The sequence below is a fragment of the Bidens hawaiensis genome, unplaced genomic scaffold (genome assembly GCF_021521415.1).
Source record: "Bidens hawaiensis isolate Kalapana, Puna unplaced genomic scaffold, B.hawaiensis_p1.1 tig00001792_1, whole genome shotgun sequence".
NCBI classification, from domain to species: domain Eukaryota; kingdom Viridiplantae; phylum Streptophyta; class Magnoliopsida; order Asterales; family Asteraceae; genus Bidens; species Bidens hawaiensis.
The window spans coordinates 1,761,975-1,781,792 of record NW_027491100.1 but is presented as its reverse complement, the minus strand read 5'-3'; the positions used below and the strand labels follow the sequence as shown (position 1 = coordinate 1,781,792).

The 19,818-nt window shown below is 38.7% G+C and overlaps 1 protein-coding gene across 1 annotated transcript; it reads left to right on the top strand.

Moving 5' to 3' along the window:
* The first annotated feature begins 4,805 nt into the window (after window positions 1–4,805).
* Window positions 4,806–17,368, top strand: LOC143597573 (O-fucosyltransferase 16-like). Its single transcript, XM_077076052.1, has 11 exons — window positions 4,806–5,120; window positions 6,596–6,655; window positions 6,790–6,883; window positions 6,967–7,043; window positions 7,115–7,203; window positions 7,308–7,491; window positions 12,764–12,945; window positions 13,243–13,345; window positions 15,181–15,512; window positions 15,727–16,219; window positions 16,972–17,368. The coding sequence occupies exons 1-10, from the start codon at window positions 4,959–4,961 to the stop codon at window positions 16,160–16,162; spliced, it is 1,719 nt and encodes a 572-aa protein (XP_076932167.1). The 5' UTR covers window positions 4,806–4,958; the 3' UTR covers window positions 16,163–16,219; window positions 16,972–17,368.
* The last annotated feature ends 2,450 nt before the right edge of the window (window positions 17,369–19,818 follow it).

The window sequence follows — 19,818 nt, the reverse complement described above, 5'->3', positions numbered from 1 at the left end:
TCTATTATCAGTTGAGGGTACGTGTTGTCGATATACCTCACAAACATGTTCTTTCATGGTCGTTTTTACCCGGTTCGAGACCTCGGGTCGTCGGACCTTCAAAACCGAAACTTTCAAAACTTGTGTTAACGTGTGCATGGACATCCTTCTCATCTAAACATCCTTAATATCATGTGTTTTGATGTCCTTGATCGTCGAACTTAGCCGAAATCACCGGATTTCCGGTGGTTGGAATCCTAACAGTCGCCGATTCAGATGTAGGCGAAGTTAGGGTTTAGGCGAAGTTATCCGCAACTTCGCCTGGGGCTTAATTTCGCTTGAGGCGAAGTTATCCGCAATTTCGCCTGAAGCTTAATTTCGCCTAACACTTATCTTCGCCTGAGGCGATGTTGTGATAAGGCGAAGTTAACATCAACTTCGCCTAGACCATTTTACTTAAAATTAATTAGACGAACTTACAGATGAAGCGAAGTAGGTCCCAACTTCGCCTCACCTTTAACTTCGCCTATACAGGTTTGATCACAACTTCGCTCATGTTATAAAGCGAACTTGTGAGTTGCTTAACGGTTATCTAAGTTGGTTCGTTTAGTGCAGATATGGCTGCTGTTGGAGGAGCTGGTGGTGATGACGGTGACGATCAGAGGCAATTCTTTCCAGCTCATAACCAGTTCATCACTCTAGATCCAGATGCAAAAGGTGTGGAGGACTACAGGGAGATTATTACTTTTCTCCTGCGCTCAAGAATATTTCACGCTATCACAACTACCCTGCCTATTTCACTACCGAATATTGAAGACTTTTGGCAGACGGTAGAGTATGATTGCCGGGTTGAGCCCCCGGTGATGCGAGCCACCGTTAATGGTCAAGTTGTTCAGTTTTCCTCTGAACACATACGGGTGGCGTTGCAATTTGGAGAAGAAACAAGATATGACCCAACGAAGTTTGTTGCTCCTTTTCGTGATGGCGCGTTCCTCAGGATGGGGTATTCAGGTCTCTTAGGGGATACACAGCGAAGGAAAGGATTTTTATTAGATCAGTGGCGCTTCCTAATGCACGTCATGATAGTATGTATGTCAGGACGGAAGGCGGGCACTGATGGAATGGGAGCGACGATGCAGTCTGCTATGACAGCCCTGACTTACAATAAAAGATATTCTTTTAGTCAGATGATCTTTTACGAGATCGATCGTTAGAGGAGGGCGGTGGCGCGTGAGCGGTTTACAATGTATCCAAGATTCCTACAGATGATTTTAAATCATGTGGCTCCGTCGCTACCTCAAAGACGCCCTATTCGATACGTGGAATGTGTGACGAAACGTATCTTTGCTCAGTGTCGCACTTCCAGCGCACGAAGCAAGCCTGAGCTGCGTCCCAGGCATACTCCGCTCTTTGGGTATCTTATAAACCCGGAGTATGTGCCTGCGGCGGGGGACGAGTTCAGAGACCCAAGACCACAACAGGCGGCAGCACCCCAGGCTGTATCAGCTGCGCCTGCTGTATCTACTGCTGTATCTGCTGCTGTGCCAGCTTCTGAGATTGATCTTGACGCCATGTTCGGCGGGCAAGGGTTGTTTGATATGGACCGATTTGATCCACATGAGAATATTCAAGTCTCGGGTCCACAAGCTGATTTTGATGATGTGATGGAAGAGGCCAGACGGATGATGGTGAGGCATGAGAGAACGACGGGTAAGCAGAAGAGAATTGTTGACGACGACGATGAGGAAGATGATGAAGAAGAAGCCGTGCAGCTGGTGAGAAAGCGCTCACGAAGGGAAACGACAGGTATGGATGTAGGAGCCGGAGAGACTTCAAGGTTTGCACGTTTTGCTCCACCTGCCTTGTCTGGTATGTCCCTTGTTCCTACCTCTGTGCAGGTATCGAGTACAAGCGCTACGGTTGTTCCCGTAGTGGCTACATCGTCGGCTGACATTCCATCGGTCACGGCCGTCCAGACGTCGGCTCCAGCAATTGTGTCTCTACCACCTCCAACGCTTACTCCATCGGTGGTAGTAGCACGATTTGTTGAGTCTACGGTCACCACTACTGCAGGAGTATCGGGTACGGTACCACCTGCGGACACGCCCACCTCAGACTCGGAACGTATTGCTTCACTAGAGCGGATTGTAGCTGAGCAGTCCAAGACTATTCAAAGCCTAGTGGAAGCAAATCAACTGCAGGCATCCTTCCTGGCTGAGCACGGGAAAATAATAGATGCCTTGAAGGTGTTCTTGGCATCTCAGGGGGAGATGAGCTGTAGAGGAGATGAGTTGAGGACCAAGCGTCGAGAAGACCGAGACGATGATCCCAATGCACCGGAAGGTGCAGGTGGTGAGCTGCCAAGAACCTCTCAAACTCTTGGGGCTTCCACAGCTGAGGGGGAGTCTACCGAAGCGGCTGGTGGTGATGATATAGTGATGGTGGAGGATGACGTGATCGATGCGCTGAAGGAACTTGATGATGACATGTTCAGCGACGATGTGTTATTTGATGAAGATGTTCTGCCAATCAGTGAGATTGAAAAGATTGGTGCAGAAATTGTGGTTGAGAATGTGATAGAGGAAGGAGAAATTGTTGAAGAAAATGTCGAGCATGAGATCCCTGTGGTTGAACAGTCGACTATATGTAAAGATGCTGCGGTTGACAACACTGAGTGGGAAGAACAGCCAAACTAGAAGGAAGGCTGCGCTCAGTGGTTTGTAAAGACGAAGAAGCCTGCAGTACCAACGATGTTCAAGAAGTCATACAATATAAAGGGATATGCAGAGTCGAAGAAAGGAATAATATGCTGGTTGTACGATGAAGAGTTGAGATTATTTGTGATCAAACGTTACGACGGCATTCAGTACTTCAAGAGGATGTTAAGATCCCTGAATACCTTACCGGAGTGTGAGGTGAAAGACTTAGCGAGACTGGGGCTGATAAACAGAAGTAATGATAATATGGCGAGGATGATTGGGAAAATTGTTTGGAAGGAGGCCATCAAAGATAAAAAGTTTGAACTTCTGAAGCCTCAGAAAGGGAAGTTAGTGGAAGATAAAGATAGAGGGATGAGGGCAGACGGCAAACCATGGATGGTTATGAAGTATAAACCAGTCCGTAATTTAAAAGAAGTGCCGATGAAGGTGATGCCCAAGAATGTCTTAAAAGATTTGAAATGGTGGTACGTGGACTGTGAGACTGCTGAAGCAGTCATGGAGGATGAAGATGAGCAAGAGATTATGAGGGTGTATGATCCTATGCACTTGGTCAATCTGTCTCAAGCTGACTTGCAGGTACTACACGCTAAGAAGATTTTCTACATTCCTGCTTGGAAAGAGGAAGCTAAGAAGTACCAGAAGCTGGTCTCTGTATGTGTTAGACAGGGAGTGCATGCTTGAGGGGATGCAGAGAGAAGACGAGAGATTACAAGACACAAGCTATGAAGATCAAGATATGAAGCTACTGCCAAGGGGGAGTCTGTTGGTACATAGATGTCAGTAGTTCATAGTTTAGCGTTTGTAATCGAGTCTGTAATGTAATTGTGTTTAAGTTTATCTTTATGTATGTAAGCGAAGTTGTCAACAAGTTCGCTTAGGCGAACTTGTTGAACAAGCGAAGTTGTTGACAAGTTCGCCTAGGCGAACTTGTTCAACGAGCGAAGTTATTGACAACTTCGCCTGAGGCGAAGTTGTCGTGTATTTAAGTAACCTACGGGTTACTGTTTTAGGGTTGGTTTTTGATAGTTCGTTCGTGATAGTGGTGATCATTTCACGTGTCAAGTGTCTGTAATAGACGTGGTTCGAGTTATAATATAACGTGGTTTCGTTTGTATCGTGTGTTCGTGTTTTACGTATTCTACGCTCGTAACTACCTACGCAGGGATTCCACACCTGCGCAGATAGCGATATCCCGTGTAAGATCCGTCCGGGAACCTACACTATCAACGCCACCACATGATGCCTGATTAACCTTCCGCCACTTTTATCGTTATTTTCACGAGATTAGTAAAATAACGTTAAAATTAGTGCAATTTTACTTTTGCCCACCCGAGGGTTCACACATATATACATTATATGCGCGCGCCGCAAGCAGGGTGTATTTTGGTCAAATGTATAATACTCAATTAGTTAACAACTAGCAAAATTATTTATACGTAAATTCATTATTTTCAGCCAACTTTCTTTTTGGCCTAAAATTTTCAAGCTTAAACGGCAAAAACCGAAACTGTGACAGTTTCTAAAATCCAAAAACCAAATATTTGATTTTCGGTTTGGTTTTTACCCAAAACCATATCGAACCGCATCACGCACACCCCTAAGATTTCGGATAGTAAGAGCATCTACGGTAAGGGATTCTTGAGACAAAGAGGTGATGTGAATGAGTGAGAGTATGACGTGGAGAAGAGAGGGTAAAGTAAAATTCTTAATGAAGAATGTACTAAGGCCACCCGTAGTAGGCGCCATGGACGTGCAAAAAGCCCCTATATCACCAGAAACACCTCCCTTGGGTGCTATGGGCGGTTTGGGCTTCAATATATCTCAAGGCCATTTAGCATCTAAAAATACCAAAAAAAAAAAAATGGGAGATGATTTAGACAGTGTTGAAAAAATCGTATGTATAATATATTTATTTTTGTGTGCCGGCCCTGTCCATCCTTGAAAAAGTGGTAGCAAATAATAAAATGAAACCCAAACAAAAATGAGTGTGGCTTGTTCTGTTGTTTCTCTTGGTCCCCAAGGCGCAAAACGAATAATAATAATAATAATAATAATAATAATAATAAACCTCTCTCTCCAAAAAGAAAAACAAATACTCGAATTCTGACAGTAGTAGATAGATCGTGTTCCCTCCTTTTCTTTCTTTATTATTCATCTCTCTCTCTCTTTCTAAAAACCTAACCAACTCATCTTTTACTTTCTAGAGAGATTAACACAAACACACACTCTCTGTGTTTGTTTGTGTGTGTGTAAGATTCGATGGCTACTCTCCGGCGGCGCCACCGTCACCACACTCACAACCGCTTCCGCTCTCTTATTCCGGCGATCTCCGCTTCCATTCTGATCCTCTACGCTTTCATATCTCTGCTTGCACCATCGGTTAATCATCCGCAGCATTTGACACGGCGGACGACGACGTCGGTAATCTCAATGTCTCGGTTACATCGATAATGTGTTAGTTTGTTAGTTACTGTGTGTATGTATTCGGTTAATCGGTTACGTTAGGTTTGAATATAAATAATGTGTTAGGTTTTGTGTTATTTTTATGATGATTTGCAGTTGAATGATAATCGGTTAATAATAGTTTGGTCTGTTGTGTCATTTTTCATTTTTTGACTCTGGCTGTATTGGATCTGTTTTTGTCTTATTGTCTAATTTGGATGGCAATTTGTTTTATGAGTTACTGTTGAATGATACTTGATAATGTGTTTGGTTTTTCTTTATTTGTTTAGGTTAATCATTTATTATCATCAATTGCAGTTGAATGACAATGCCATTGCTGACGATTCGCCTGTTGTTGCGTTGCTCTTCGAAGTTCTGCTTAGTTTTTTTTTCTGTTTATTGGAAGTTTTGGACTGTTGTGGTGTGATTTATCATTTATGAGTCTGGATTGGATCTGATATTGTCGTTGTGTTTAATATGGATGCAGTTTGTTACATTGCAGCCTTTGATTGTTACTATCTGTTTTCAGTTCCCTTAGGTTGAATAATGTTTTCCGGTTATGTTTTTTTTCCTTCGCTGAATTTGATTTGATTGCAGTTGAATGTTAATGTCATTGTTGATGATTCACTGCTCGAAGTTCCGCTTAGGTTTTTTTTTCTTTTCTTCTGTTAATTTTAGTTTTTTAATCTGGATTGGATCTGATTTTGTTTTATCGATTTTTGGAAGTAGTTTGTTGCGTGATTATTATTATGAATTGCAGTTGAATGATAATGGCGTTGTTGATGATTCCGGTTAGGGGTTTTTTTCCAGTTAATGTGAAGTTTGGATTGTTGTGGACTTGTGTGATTTTCATTTTGGAATCTGGATTGGATCTGATTTTGTTTTATTGTTTAGTTTGGATGTAAATTTGTTTTATGAATTGCAGTTGAATGATAATGTGTTCAGTTTTGTTAATTTGTTTGATTATTATGATGAATTGCAGTTGAATGATTCACTGTTCAAAGTTCCGGTCAGTTTATGTTTCTTCCGTTAATTGGAAGTTTGGATTGTTGTGTTTGTTTTTTTCTCTTTTCTTTTTTAATTTTTATTTTTGAATCTGGATTTGATCTGTTTTTGTTTTATTGTCTAATTTGGATGTAATTTTGTTTTATGAACTGCAGTTGAATGATAATGTGTTAAGTTTTGTAAATTTGTTTTTGTGAATTGCAGTTGAATGATAATGTTGTTGTTGATGATTTGCCTGTAGTTGTGTTGCTGTTTATAGTTTTGGATAGTTTTTTTTCCGTTAAATGGAAGTTTGGATTGTTGTAGCGTGATTTATCATTTTTGAATATCGATTGATTCTGATTTTGTTTTATTGTCCAATTTTGATGTAAATTTTTATTATGATTTGCAATTGAATGATAATGTGTTCAGTTTTGTTAATTTGTTTTTATTATAATAATGAATTGCAGTCGAATGATAATGTCGTTGTTGATGATTCGCCTGCAGTCACGTCGCTGTTTGAAGTTCCAGTTAGTTTTTTTCCCCGTTAATTTGAAGTTTGGATTGTTGTGGTGTGATTTATCATTTTTGAATCTGGATTGGAGCTGATTTTGTATTATTGTTTAATTTTGGATGTGATTTGTTGTATGATCGGGGGATTTAGATCAGTGGTGGGATGATGAGTGATCGGAGTCTATGGAGTACACGGATGTCAAAGTTCTATTTTGGATGTAGTAATGCTAGAATTAAGTTTCCAAGTAAGACAGAATTACAGATGAGCTCTTCTGTTTTTTTAATCATTTCATGTATTTTAGGTTTAATTTTCTTTGATGAATTGCAGAAGTGGAATCAGTAACATATCCGAATAGGTACCTGCTGATAGCTACAAGTGGAGGTTTAAACCAACAACGAACTGGGGTAATTAAGCCCTAATCATTTTGTTAACTTAAATATGTATGATTAATGATTACTTAATTTTAAATTCACAGATTACAGATGCTGTTGTTGCTGCACGTATTTTGAATGCTACACTTGTTGTTCCAAAGCTGGACCAGAAGTCTTTTTGGAAGGATTCTAGGTTAGTCACAGAGAAATGCTTGCACATGCAATGTACATGACTTTATTTTGTAACAAATTTGGCATGCAAGTTTCATATAGTTGATGGTATGATTTCTTGTGCAGTACCTTTTCAGAGATATTTGATGTTGACTGGTTTATATCATATCTATCAAAAGATGTAAGAGTTATAAAAGAGCTTCCACACAAGGGAGGCAAGAGTTTGGTTCCATATAATATGCGTGTGCCCAGGAAGTGTAACGAGAGATGCTATCAGATTCGTGTATTACCTGTGCTTTTGAAGAAGCGTGTAAGTTATATAATCTGCAGTTTTGCTTTGTTTATTTTGTAAGTCTGCAATGTCTTGCATTATTTGCACTTTGCAGTTGCCATAGAACACGTCTCATGGAATTTGCTGGTCAATTTCTTATTTGCTAGTTTATACCCAATGTGTCTTAAGATCTATCTCTGATGGTTGCTAATCCGATATTTTCAGAATAATAAATAAATATCAACCTTTTTAGTTATTAACCTTTTATAATATGACAATGAACACATGAGATTATAGTTTTAAGACCAGATGTCCACGATGGTAAAATACTTACTTTTTTTCATTTACTTTTTCATTTGTTAGGGTAAAAATATGACATCATAAACCATGATTATTATGCCTTGTAGAGTTAAATATTGATCCTGAGAACTGAGGTCTCTTGCAGTAGCATGCATGGGTGCATATTTTGTTTATTGTTGGATCATAAGTTGAGTGATGCTATTTGTTAAATGTATTGTTAGTTGTTTTAATTAGGGTTTTAGCCCATGTAGTTTGCTAAAGCCCATGGGCCCTTTATGGGTTGTAGTTAGGGTTTTACTTGTGTATATATAGGTGGTTCCCCCTTTGTATTATTCACACCTTCAAGTAATAAACATTACTTCACTACAACCATTTCTTTACATGATATCAGAGCTACGGCTCTCGATCCAAACCCTAGCCGCCACTTAATCTGAACCGAACCAGCCGGCCCTAGATCTGAAACCGAACCCGTCTACCTCCTGTCCAGATCTCGTAATCCTTTTTCGAGATATATTCCGCCGTCACCGCCTCTCCCACTGTCACCACCACCCTCCGATTAGCAAACCCTGAAAATCCGACGCCGATCCGTTGCCGCACGCGCCACCCGAAGACCGCCGCTGCCACCCACGCGCCGCCGCGTGACGGCGCGTGACCCCACCTCCGGTCACCGGATTTTTCCTTATTCATTCCTTTTTTCCGTCCGAAGCTCCCTGTGTTATTAGTTTTCTGATATAACAACCTTTTTTTCGTCTGTCTCGGTTATTGTGTTCAAGTTTGTTCAAGCACCCGTTTCCGGATTTGTTTCAAACCCGTCCAGCCAGCCACTGTCGGAATACTGTCACTGTTCACGCCGGATTTACTGTTCACGACGAGTTACTGTTCGCTGCCGGAAGAGTTACTGTTTGTTGCCGGGAATACTGTTCGCTGTCAGAAGTTACTGTTCACTGCCGGAATCTACCATGGGAAACGAAAAACACACGTATACATTTACTAAGGAGGAGTATGATCTGATTCAACGGTTTCTTGCCTCCCAGTTGAATCCTCAAACCAACTCAGCACATCCGGGTAAGTTTTCTAGCCTTGACTCATCATGGGTGATTGATTCTGGAGCCACACATCACATGTCTGGGAATCGGGGTATTTTCTCTAGTCTTCAAAATGTTTCCCATGCACCAGTACGTCTTGCCGATGGATTTTCATGTCCCGTTCTCGGCATAGGATCCATCAGTAACTCGGAAAACCTAAAACTGTCTTCTATCCTATTTGTTCCTAAATTTCCTAACAGTCTTTGTTCAGTGAGTTAGATTACCAAACAAAACAACTGTTCTGTGACCTTTTACCCAACTCACTGCGTTTTTCATGAACTAGGAACAAACCGGGTAATTGGTACTGGTTTTGAATCAGGAGGTCTCTATCGTATATCCCCGTTTTCGCATCCTGTAGCAAACTTATGTGATTCCACTATCAGGGAGGCTCACTGTCGGTTAGGTCATCCCTCTACAGCGGTTCTAAGGCAAATGCGACCAGATTTACCACTTTCGTCTTTTAATTTTCATTGTGAGTCGTGTCAACTTGGTAAACATACCAGGCGTCCCTATCCCCCTAGGGTGCCTAATCGAGGCAGTTCTTGTTTTGAACTGTTGCATTCTGACGTATGGGGTCCTTGCCCTATCAAATCTACGTTGGGTTTTGAATATTTTATTACCTTTATTGATGACTATTCTCGCACTACTTGGGTTTATTTGATGAAATCTCATAGTGAGGTATTTTCTATATTTCGAGAATTTAATGCTTATGTTCAAAACCAAGTTAACACCACCATTAAAACTTTACGATCTGATAATGCTAAAGAATACTTTTCCACCGACTTTTCTTCATACTTAAAAACCAACGGCATTATTCATGAATCATCGTGTGCGTATACATCTCAACAAAATGGTGTGTCCGAACGCAAAAATCGTCACATATTGGATGTTGCTCGCACAATCATGATCCAGTCACGTGTTCCTCATCGTTTTTGGGGAGATGCCGTTCTCACTGCCACATATCTGATTAACCGCATGCCCACACCCGTTCTTCATGGTAAAACACCGTTTTCTGTACTATTTCCCAACGATGATCCATTTCCTCTCGCACCTAAAGTATTTGGTTGCGTCGCCTATGTTCATGACCATCGTCCGAAAGCCATCAAACTTGATCCCCGAGCCATTCGTTGTGTCTTCCTTGGTTACGTATTCAAAAAGGGTATCGGTGCTATAGCCCATCACTTCACCGATACTTTACTAGTGCCGATGTCACTTTTCACGAGTCTCCTTACTTTCCCGAGTGTTCCACTCCTGTTTCTGACCCGTTTCCCGACCTCGATATACCCACATCTCCCTTCCTCCCCACCATCCCTGTGTCGATTCCCTCTACCGATCCAATCTCTGCTGATTCTGACCCACCGACAGAACCTCCACCACTGCTTTTCACATATGCTAGGCGAGGTAAGGGTCAAATATCAGAGACACTTGATTCACATTCAGGCCACAACCCCGAAATACCCTCAGATCCTCCGTCTGCATCCGAACAATCTACACCTCTCACTGATACATCCTTACCCGATCCGACACCTTTACCAGAAGCTACCCCTGATACACCCGTTTATGATCCTCCTGGTGCACCACTACCCGATATACCTATTTCTTTTCGCAAAGAACCCCGGAATTGCACTCGTTACCCAATTCAGGACTATGTTGCCTACACCCACCTATCTCCTGAATCTCATGCGTACACCACTACTCTTGATTCCTACCCGATTCCCAAAAATGTGACGAGCGCTCTCGCTCACCCAGGATGGCGAAAGGCTATGGAAGACGAAATTGGGGCTCTAAAATCCAATCATACATGGTATTTTGAAACACTTCCTAAAGGGAAGCGTATTGTTGGTTGTCGTTGGGTGTTTACAGTTAAACTACACCCGGACGACTCCTTACACCGCTTAAAGGCTCGGTTGGTCGCAAAAGGGTATTCTCAGGCATATGGCATTGATTATGATGAGACCTTCTCGCCAGTTGCTAAGATGCCATCTGTCCGTATTTTTATCGCTCTTGCTGCCATTAATCATTGGTCGCTCCACCAGCTTGATGTCAAGAACGCCTTTCTTAATGGTGTTCTTGAGGAGGAGGTATATATGGAGCAGCCACCAGGGTTCGTTGTTGAGGAGGAGGCCTAGAAAGTCTGCAGACTACGTCGTTCTCTATATGGTCTTAAACAATCTCCCAGGGCATGGTTTGGTCGATTCTCTAGTGTTATGGGACAGTTTGGGATGACTAGGAGTGCCTACGATCACTCTGTCTTCTTTAGAAACCAGAAAGGAAAGAGGATTATCGTAGTTGTTTATGTGGATGACATTATAATCACAGGTGATGACGAGGTCGGGATCACTGAACTCAAGCAGTTTCTTCAGTCTCAGTTTCAGGTCAGCGACTTAGGTCGATTGAGGTATTTTCTTGGCATAGAAGTATCTCGCTCTCCACAAGGAATACTTCTCTCCCAACGAAAGTATGTCCTTGATATGTTGACCGAATGTGGCTTACTAGGTTGTAAACCTGTTGATACCCCAATGCTTCCTACAAAGAAACTCCTCCCAAAGGAAGGAGATCCAATGAAAGATCCTGAGCGATACAGACGATTGGTTGGTAAACTTAATTATTTAACCGTCACACGACCAGATATCTCCTTTACTGTCAGTGTTCTGAGCCAATTTATGGCTGCACCATACACCAGTCACTGGGATGCTGCCCTTCGTGTCTTAAGATATCTTAAGACCTCACCTGGTTTGGGTATATTATACTCTGATCAGGGTCATTGTCGTGTGGGTGCCTTCACGGAAGGAGATAGTCGGATATCAGGGTTCTCAGATGCAGATTGGGCAGGTTGTCCGATTTCTCGACGATCTACCACCGGATATTGTGTGTTTGTTGGAGGAAATCTTGTATCATGGAAGAGTAAGAAGCAACACACGGTTTCCCGGTCGAGTGCCGAATCGGAGTATAGAGCCATGGCAGATGTAACATCAGAGATGACATGGGTACGTCGTCTTCTCATAGAACTCGGGGTTGTTTCTAATGACTTGATGAGGTTATACTGTGATAATCAATCAGCCATTCACATAGCCAAGAATGAAGTATTTCATGAAAGGACAAAACATATTGAGGTCGACTGCCACCTTATCAGAGATCGAGTAGTAGGCACACAAACTGATCCTCCATCCATTCAACCGGTTCATGTGAAGACAGACTTTCAGCTTGCAGACATTCTAACTAAACCGCTCCGGAAAGCTCAGATAGATTTCATTTGTAACAAGTTGGGCATGATTAACATCTATGCTCCAACTTGAGGAGGAGTGTTAAATGTATTGTTAGTTGTTTTAATTAGGGTTTTAGCCCATGTAGTTTGCTAAAGCCCGTGGGCCCTTTATGGGTTGTAGTTAGGGTTTTACTTGTGTATATATAGGTGGTTCCCCCTTTGTATTATTCACACCTTCAAGTAATAAACATTACTTCACTACAACCATTTCTTTACACTATTTAAACTTGAAATGAATTCAACATATCAGATTCTTTTTGTAGATCCCAGTTCCAGAAAGCTTTAAATGTTTTATCGCTTTGACATATAGCATTAAAATCTTATGTTTCAAAGGAGTTTCTCAACATGTTATATGTCGTTATATTTTAAACCTGCTGACACAAAATTTGACCTTTTAAGTTTTAACACAAGTCAAATGCCATTCTTTTTTATAACGGAGAAACTTCACTTTTCAGTTCATCTTTATTCTCCAGAGGTGAACTTTATCTGTATGTCTAGGTTTTAATGCTTTATAGTTATTTAGCATACACTGATACACATGCTTTTTTAGATACGAGTCAGAAACAGAGAAGGGGGGGGGTTCATAATTGTTTTTATTTTTTTGTATAATAAGGTTTCTATGTTTTATGTTATAATAATTTGTGCTTTTCTTTTTTGGCAGGCCATTCAGCTAAGCAAGTTTGATTACCGACTTTCTAACAAGTTGGATACTGATTTTCAAAAACTTAGATGTAGGGTTAACTACCATGCATTAAAATTCACTGACCCTATTAATGAAATGGGTCAAACATTGGTCAATCGAATGAGGAAGATGGGCAAGCACTATGTTGCTCTACACCTGAGGTATTCATCTTATGTCGCCCTTCACATGAGCAAACACTTTGGTGTCACTATTTTATGTAATCCCTCATTTAGTTGATCTCATAATATGTTAAAAGAGGTAACAGTTTTGACCCATTTACTTGTGAATGGGTCAACCCTTGTCTATATGTGATTGATGTCATTTGATGCTTGAAATCTGCATAAAAATGTCAAAGCATGTAACAATTGAAAGCCAATTACCATGTTCTTCTGTTTTTGTGTGTTTATGAAACTTGCATTTCTTGTGCTAACTACAGTTTTTCCCGTTTTATAATACAGGTTTGAACCTGATATGCTTGCATTTTCAGGATGCTATTATGGTGGTGGAGAGAAGGAAAAAAAAGAATTGGGTAAAATACGGAAGAGGTGGAAAACTTTACATGTAAGCATTTGATTCTTATAATTTGATTGTTTTCATCTATGTCCAAAACTACCCTCGAACTATCTAGGTTGGTTAGGTAACGGGTCAAAAATTAGATTTTTAGGGCAGATCAAAATGGCCGTGTTTGTTTGGGTTGGGTTGACTCATCGATACTTTTTTTTTTGTTTAAATGTAGCAAATAGTTAAACAAACCTCTCAAATTTTTGAAGAACTTAGGTGAGATTGTAAATACTTTAAACTTTGGATAACTTTTAAGTAGTTTGACCATTTTTAGCCTTTAATTTCAATATACATTTTTTACCATTATTGACTATCGAGACAATGTAACCCAAATTGACTCATTTTCAAGTAAGTCAGTTTAATTTGTTGCCTCCAAATAGTACCAACTGTACCATCAAGATGTGTAGTTTAAGGTCTATTATCAATAGCAAAACTGCCAATGTGTTTCATGTTTACAGCTTCAAATGCCCCTGTAAACGAATCGAACGTTCAGTGAACCATTCGTGAACTGTGACATAAACACAAACTTTTGTTCACTTAATTAAACGAACAAACATGAATACATGTCTCATTAGTTCATTTATGTACGCGAACGTTCATTGATTTGCTTTTGTTTATGTTCATTTGTTCATCTTCGTTTCAATATTAATTTTTATAAATTTACAATCAATTTGATTTTCATGTTATAAAACCCTTAAGTCCGATTTAAAATTTGTTTTTGATATTTTTGTTTACTTTTGAATATTGGATGTAAGGATAAGGTATATTAGTCATTAGTTTTGATATTCAAATTTACTTTTAGTGGTTTCTATCCATTTATGTCTGTTTGTGTTCTCAAACCCTTTGTTTAGAATATAAACGAACAAACATAAACGAACTCAAAACACATTTATATGCTCAACGATTGAACACGAACAAGAAAAAGTTGTTTATTTAAATTTCTGTGTTCATTCGTTTGTTCGGTTGTAAGTTAAACAAAGGAAAACAAACATATTCGTGTTCGTTCGTTTTGTTTACCAGCCTGATTTCAAAAGTTTAATTAACCTCAAACACTACCGAGAACCATTTCAATATCTTTTAGAGCAGAATTTCAAATAAACAAGTATGATTCATTTTAAAGGCATAATTAACACCTTTAAATGTAGTTTGCAATTTTAAACCATTCACCTATAGACGGTTTAGTTTGAGTTTTTGTTTATCTCAAACTGGTCAAATCATAAAGTTAGCTAAAACAGGAATGGGTCAAGAAGTCAAAGTGGTTGAATATCTGATGGGAATGAGATATGATGGAAAAGTAATGTATATGTATTCTTAAGGGTGTTAATGGGAAACTAATACAAAGGGCTAAAGCGTAACATAAGGGTAGTATAAATAATAGATGATAAGGCTGGTTAGGGTTAGGCGTGAATTTGTTAGATATGTTGGGCTCCTACGGGATGTACGGAGAGAGGGCGTAGCCCTGGTTTATCTTTTGTAATCGTTCCTACCTTTTAACAATTTTAAGTTTTCTGATCGTTCTTCATTCATCCTTCTTGTATTTTATCAACAACACATTAGACCTTATCAAATTCTTATCAATATCCCAATAAAGTATTTTTCTTATGCTTACATTCTCGTAAATTGTTTTAATATAAAGATCTATTATTGCAACAATGTTTTGTTTCATGTTGTAATTAACACATTAACTATACGCAAAAATGGACAAAAGGTATGTATGGGTCAACCAAACCCAGTCTGGCCATTTCAACCGAATCTTGTTTGACTCATTTCCGAACCAGTCACAACCCAACCAGCTTTAAGCAGGCTCGCTTAACAGTTTTTAATACTTTTTACAGAGCCACAATCCCGACAAGGAGAGAAGACAAGGGAGATGCCCACTAACGCCAGAAGAAGTGGGTCTAATGCTGAGGGCTCTCGGATACAACAAAGATGTACATATTTATGTGGCTTCTGGTGAAGTATATGGTGGTGATGACACATTAGCACCCTTGAGAGCACTCTTCCTCAACATTCATTCAAAAGACACTATTGCCACAAAAGAAGAGTTGGAACCGTTTTCTGGTTTTTCTTCTCGTATGGCTGCACTTGATTTCATCGTGTGTGATGAGAGTGACATGTTTGTTACCAATAATAATGGGAATATGGCAAAAATCTTGGCTGGCCGAAGGTATGTTTCCCTTCTTATCAGTGTTATTGTTCTAGGGTATGGGCAACTTTAAGCTTTGGTCAACATCTGTATATGTATATATATATTTGTGTATGCTCATATAAGTGTTTATAGTATGCATACATATACTTACACACAATATGAGAAGTTTTGACCCGTTACTCGACTCACACATTTTGACTCATAACTTGTATGTTGTTTCTTGATGTTGCAGGAGATATTTTGGACACAAACCAACAATACGCCCGAACGCTAAAAAACTATATCGTCTATTCCTGAGCCGAGAAAACATGACATGGGGCGAGTTCTCTTCAAGAGTCAGAACTCATCAACGAGGTTTCATGGGAGAGCCAAAAGAAGTAAGACCCGGTCGAGGTGTATTCCATGAAAACCCTGCTGCTTGTATATGTGAAGACACCGAAGCCAAATCAAAACTCGAAACGCTCCCTAGAAAGTTCGGGAAGACTGATGCTGACTCTGATGAAGTCAATGTTGACCAAGACACTGAAAACGAGCCAGAGTTATCTGATCAGGATGAAGATGATGATCTTATCGGTTCTCAGTTTCAACATGTGGTTAATGGTACGAGTGTTGATGATGATCCTTTGATGTCTGATTCACCCGAGCTTGAAGAGTTGCTTTCTGACTAGATAATCATGGGTTTAGTTATGGCGGTTGATCAAGATGTTTGTTGACAACTAGAGCCGGTAAGATGGGTGGTTAGGTGACAGGTCAAAATGGGTCAAAGTTGAAATGATTTGTTTCTTTAGTTAGTTTTAGGGGTGTAAACGACCCGAGCCCGAGCTTGGCTTGTGAGTTATTTTTTCAAGCTTGAGTTTGGCTCGTTTAGGCACGCGAGCCAGCTCGAGCATGATGACTGAAGCTTGGGCTTGGGCTCATATATTAAATAAGCTTATAGTAGCTCGATCTTGTTTAAGCTAGGCTTGATTCGAGCTATTAGCGCGCCGACCTCGGGTAGCTCACAAACCAACTTTGCTCGTTTACACCCCTAGTTATATAGTTAATTATGTTAACACACAAGTCTAGGGGTGTAAATGAGCCAAGGTGCTCGTGAGCCACTTGAGATTGGCTAGTTTAAAGCTCGAAATGAGTTGAACTTAAACTATCTTGAGCCTTAATATAAGCTTGAGCCCGAGCTTCACTTATCGAGCTCAAGCTGGTTTGCAAGCCTAAACAAGTCTATTAAAAAGGAATTATAAATATATATAAAAGTTATTTAGCTATTTATTTTGTTTCAGTTCATTTGCCTCTTTAGGGATGAACCAAAACCCGCATTAGAAATATAAATCGAAATTGTTTCTTCTTTCAAATTTCAAAAGCCTTTTTATACTTATTTTGACTCAAAAGACAAATCTTTCTTCGGATTTTTGGTAACCCGTTCATAAGTAAATGAGTCGTAATTGCGAACAACTCTGTTAACTGACTAACGACAATGCAGGTAGAGGAATGGCGTCAAGGGTACAAGTCCAGAAGCATATGGTACAAGACATTTACAGCATGAAAGATCCATTTTTCTTAAAACTGTACAGTGGTTGGTTAATGCTGATGTGAGGTTATACTTATTCGACGTGGCACCGTAAGTATTCAAGGCTTCCAGTTTTTTTATTCCCAATTTTAAAGGTGGGTGAAAGTGTTATGAATAAAAAACTTGGTAGAAACTTGCAGTTGGTAAATTGGATTTTGTTAAATATTTTCGTAGTTTTTATTTTTTTTATTTAGTGACTTAGAAATGTATTGTAAATGGTCGTTGCGCTGCTTGTGTTCTTATTTCATTGTAATAAACTATATTTTTTTATATAATATAAAGAAATATAATAAGTTATATTTCATAATTTTAAATAAAAGTAGAAGGTATGATGAAGTTCAAAGGAAATGGTTTAGTGTTATAGATCAAATATAAATTAAATTAACGTATTAACTGTGCGGATCAAATAGTGTAATTATATATACAACATAGCGTAATTATACTTTAGTGTACTTACAATATAGTTTACTTACATACTAGTATGTATAATTACATCATTTGATTCGCATAGTTACCACGCATTTGTAGTTTGTATGTTAACTTTCCCCTTAGTGGCATCGTAAGTATTGTTTCAAAATTGAAAAAACAAAAATAGGGAATAATCTTATATCACGAATGCTTACAAGTCTTGCTTCGATATGTTTTTTTCTTCATGTGAGCACTTTCAATGGATCATTATATTTTGAAGCTTCAATTTTGGTTCACACCTCATGGATGATACCATAATCCTTATCATTGACAATTTTACATAAACAACTTGTGTTTGAACTTGAAGCTTCAATTCCATCATTATAAAGTATGGCAAAATGATTTACACAACTTATTCATATTACAATTACATAAGCAACGATTTACATCTACAAACAAAGATAATGTTGTAAAATTGTACTAGAAAGGAAATACAAATCACCTCTATTCTAATCTAACAATAACCTAAAGATGATGACAATATATGTAATAGATTCTCCACGAACACGCCCAAGATTATCCTTTAGTACCGCCTAGAACCATCATGTGCATGTGGAATAGCACGCAACTTCTTCTTCCCAAAATTTTGATAATTTCGCGTCTACGAAGAGAATGAACCAACATCGTAAAATAAAACACTACCCAACATTTAAGCATAAACGATGCATAATTCAACAATGGAGTTTATCAAACCAAATGTTGTAATGGCAAACTCCTAAGGACAATAGTCATATAACATGCGGTAATGAGATATCATCTCCCCCTCATCCTCAATGGGTGAAAACTCGATCTCAAACTGATTTTAGGAAATCAACACACCCCAATTAAAATTACTATCATTTATAAGCTTAAATGGGTGACTAAATAAACCAAAGATATGACTAGGAACATTTTAGTGGTTATATCAGGAAGTATAATTAAAACTGTCGAGAGTAAGAACCTTTTGCAATCTTCCTTTTTATGCTAGAATTAACAATTTACGTTCTACTAGATGTGAGAATGTAGACAATCTATCGATTTTAAACAATCCATATCAATCGCACACAGGATGGTGCTTTTGACATCCTACTCTACAACATCCACTCTATAAATACTTTTAACTATTACCTTTTAATTAAAATAATAATAATAATACAATTAGTTTTTAGTCTTACTTAAAAGTGGTTTGAGCTCAACAAATGTAAGGAAAAGTCATAATTCGTTAATATAATTGATCAAGAAAACATGTAAACAAACAAGGTGCAACTTTCGGTTCTGCAACACACTCTTTCATGTGACTTAGCGGAGTGATGGATTTAAAATTTATATATGAGTGGTCGAAAATTAGTACAATTTGGCTATAAGACCGTATCTTAAAATTATTGTGTAAACTTGATATTGGTCTGTTAAAGATCATGAAAAATGAGAAGAAAAAGGCTAACAAACTATAAACTAACGTTTTTATGACCGGATCAGAAACAACTGCTAGTAATAAAATTAGATGTCTGGTTATTGTCGGTCCTTTGACATTTTCTTAAATAAATCGTATACCTTCTCTTTCTTCGCAAACTATTTGTATTAATACAAATTTTGTTGATATTTTATTGTCATCAAATCATTTCAAGAAATTAAAATTGACTTAAGACCGGTGGAAAGCTTGAATATGTTTTGTTACGACTTACGATGCAAAGGGCAATGCTCGCTTAAGACTAATATGATTTTTCAACATCAACAAATAGCATGGGTAAGGGCTAACACCCCCTTCAAGGTCTAAAAAACTAAGCCCGACAAGCGAGCCAAAATTTGTTTATCATAGTTCAAGACCTTTGAAGCACGCTTTTGATCTATCTGGCCAGTGGAAACAACATAATTGGAAATATGCTACCAGAATCAATCCCCGTCTAATTTAATTGTCAAACTGAACTCTTTTAACCAAATATACTGCCGTTCCAACAAAATGTCATAAGAGCATTCCTGTTAGACCCGCTATCTTTATCTTGATAATTACACTAAAAATTATTACATTTTTTCTCCTTTTCAATTATTTATTTTTTTAATCATTGTTTTCTCTTTTCTCAACTCACAAGCATTTCAACAAACATTAAAATATTATAGCTGATGAATAATGTTTCTTCAAATTTACTCTTGAACATTAACAATTTTTCTATCATATACTTACAAACACACTTCAAAAAATAGAGAACCCCTCACGTGATTTAGAGAAGTTGTTGAGAATGTTCCAATAGTCTCCAACTTATAAAGCGAAATTCAATCTATTTTTTTAAACGACCAACGAATCCTCCAAATAAGCTA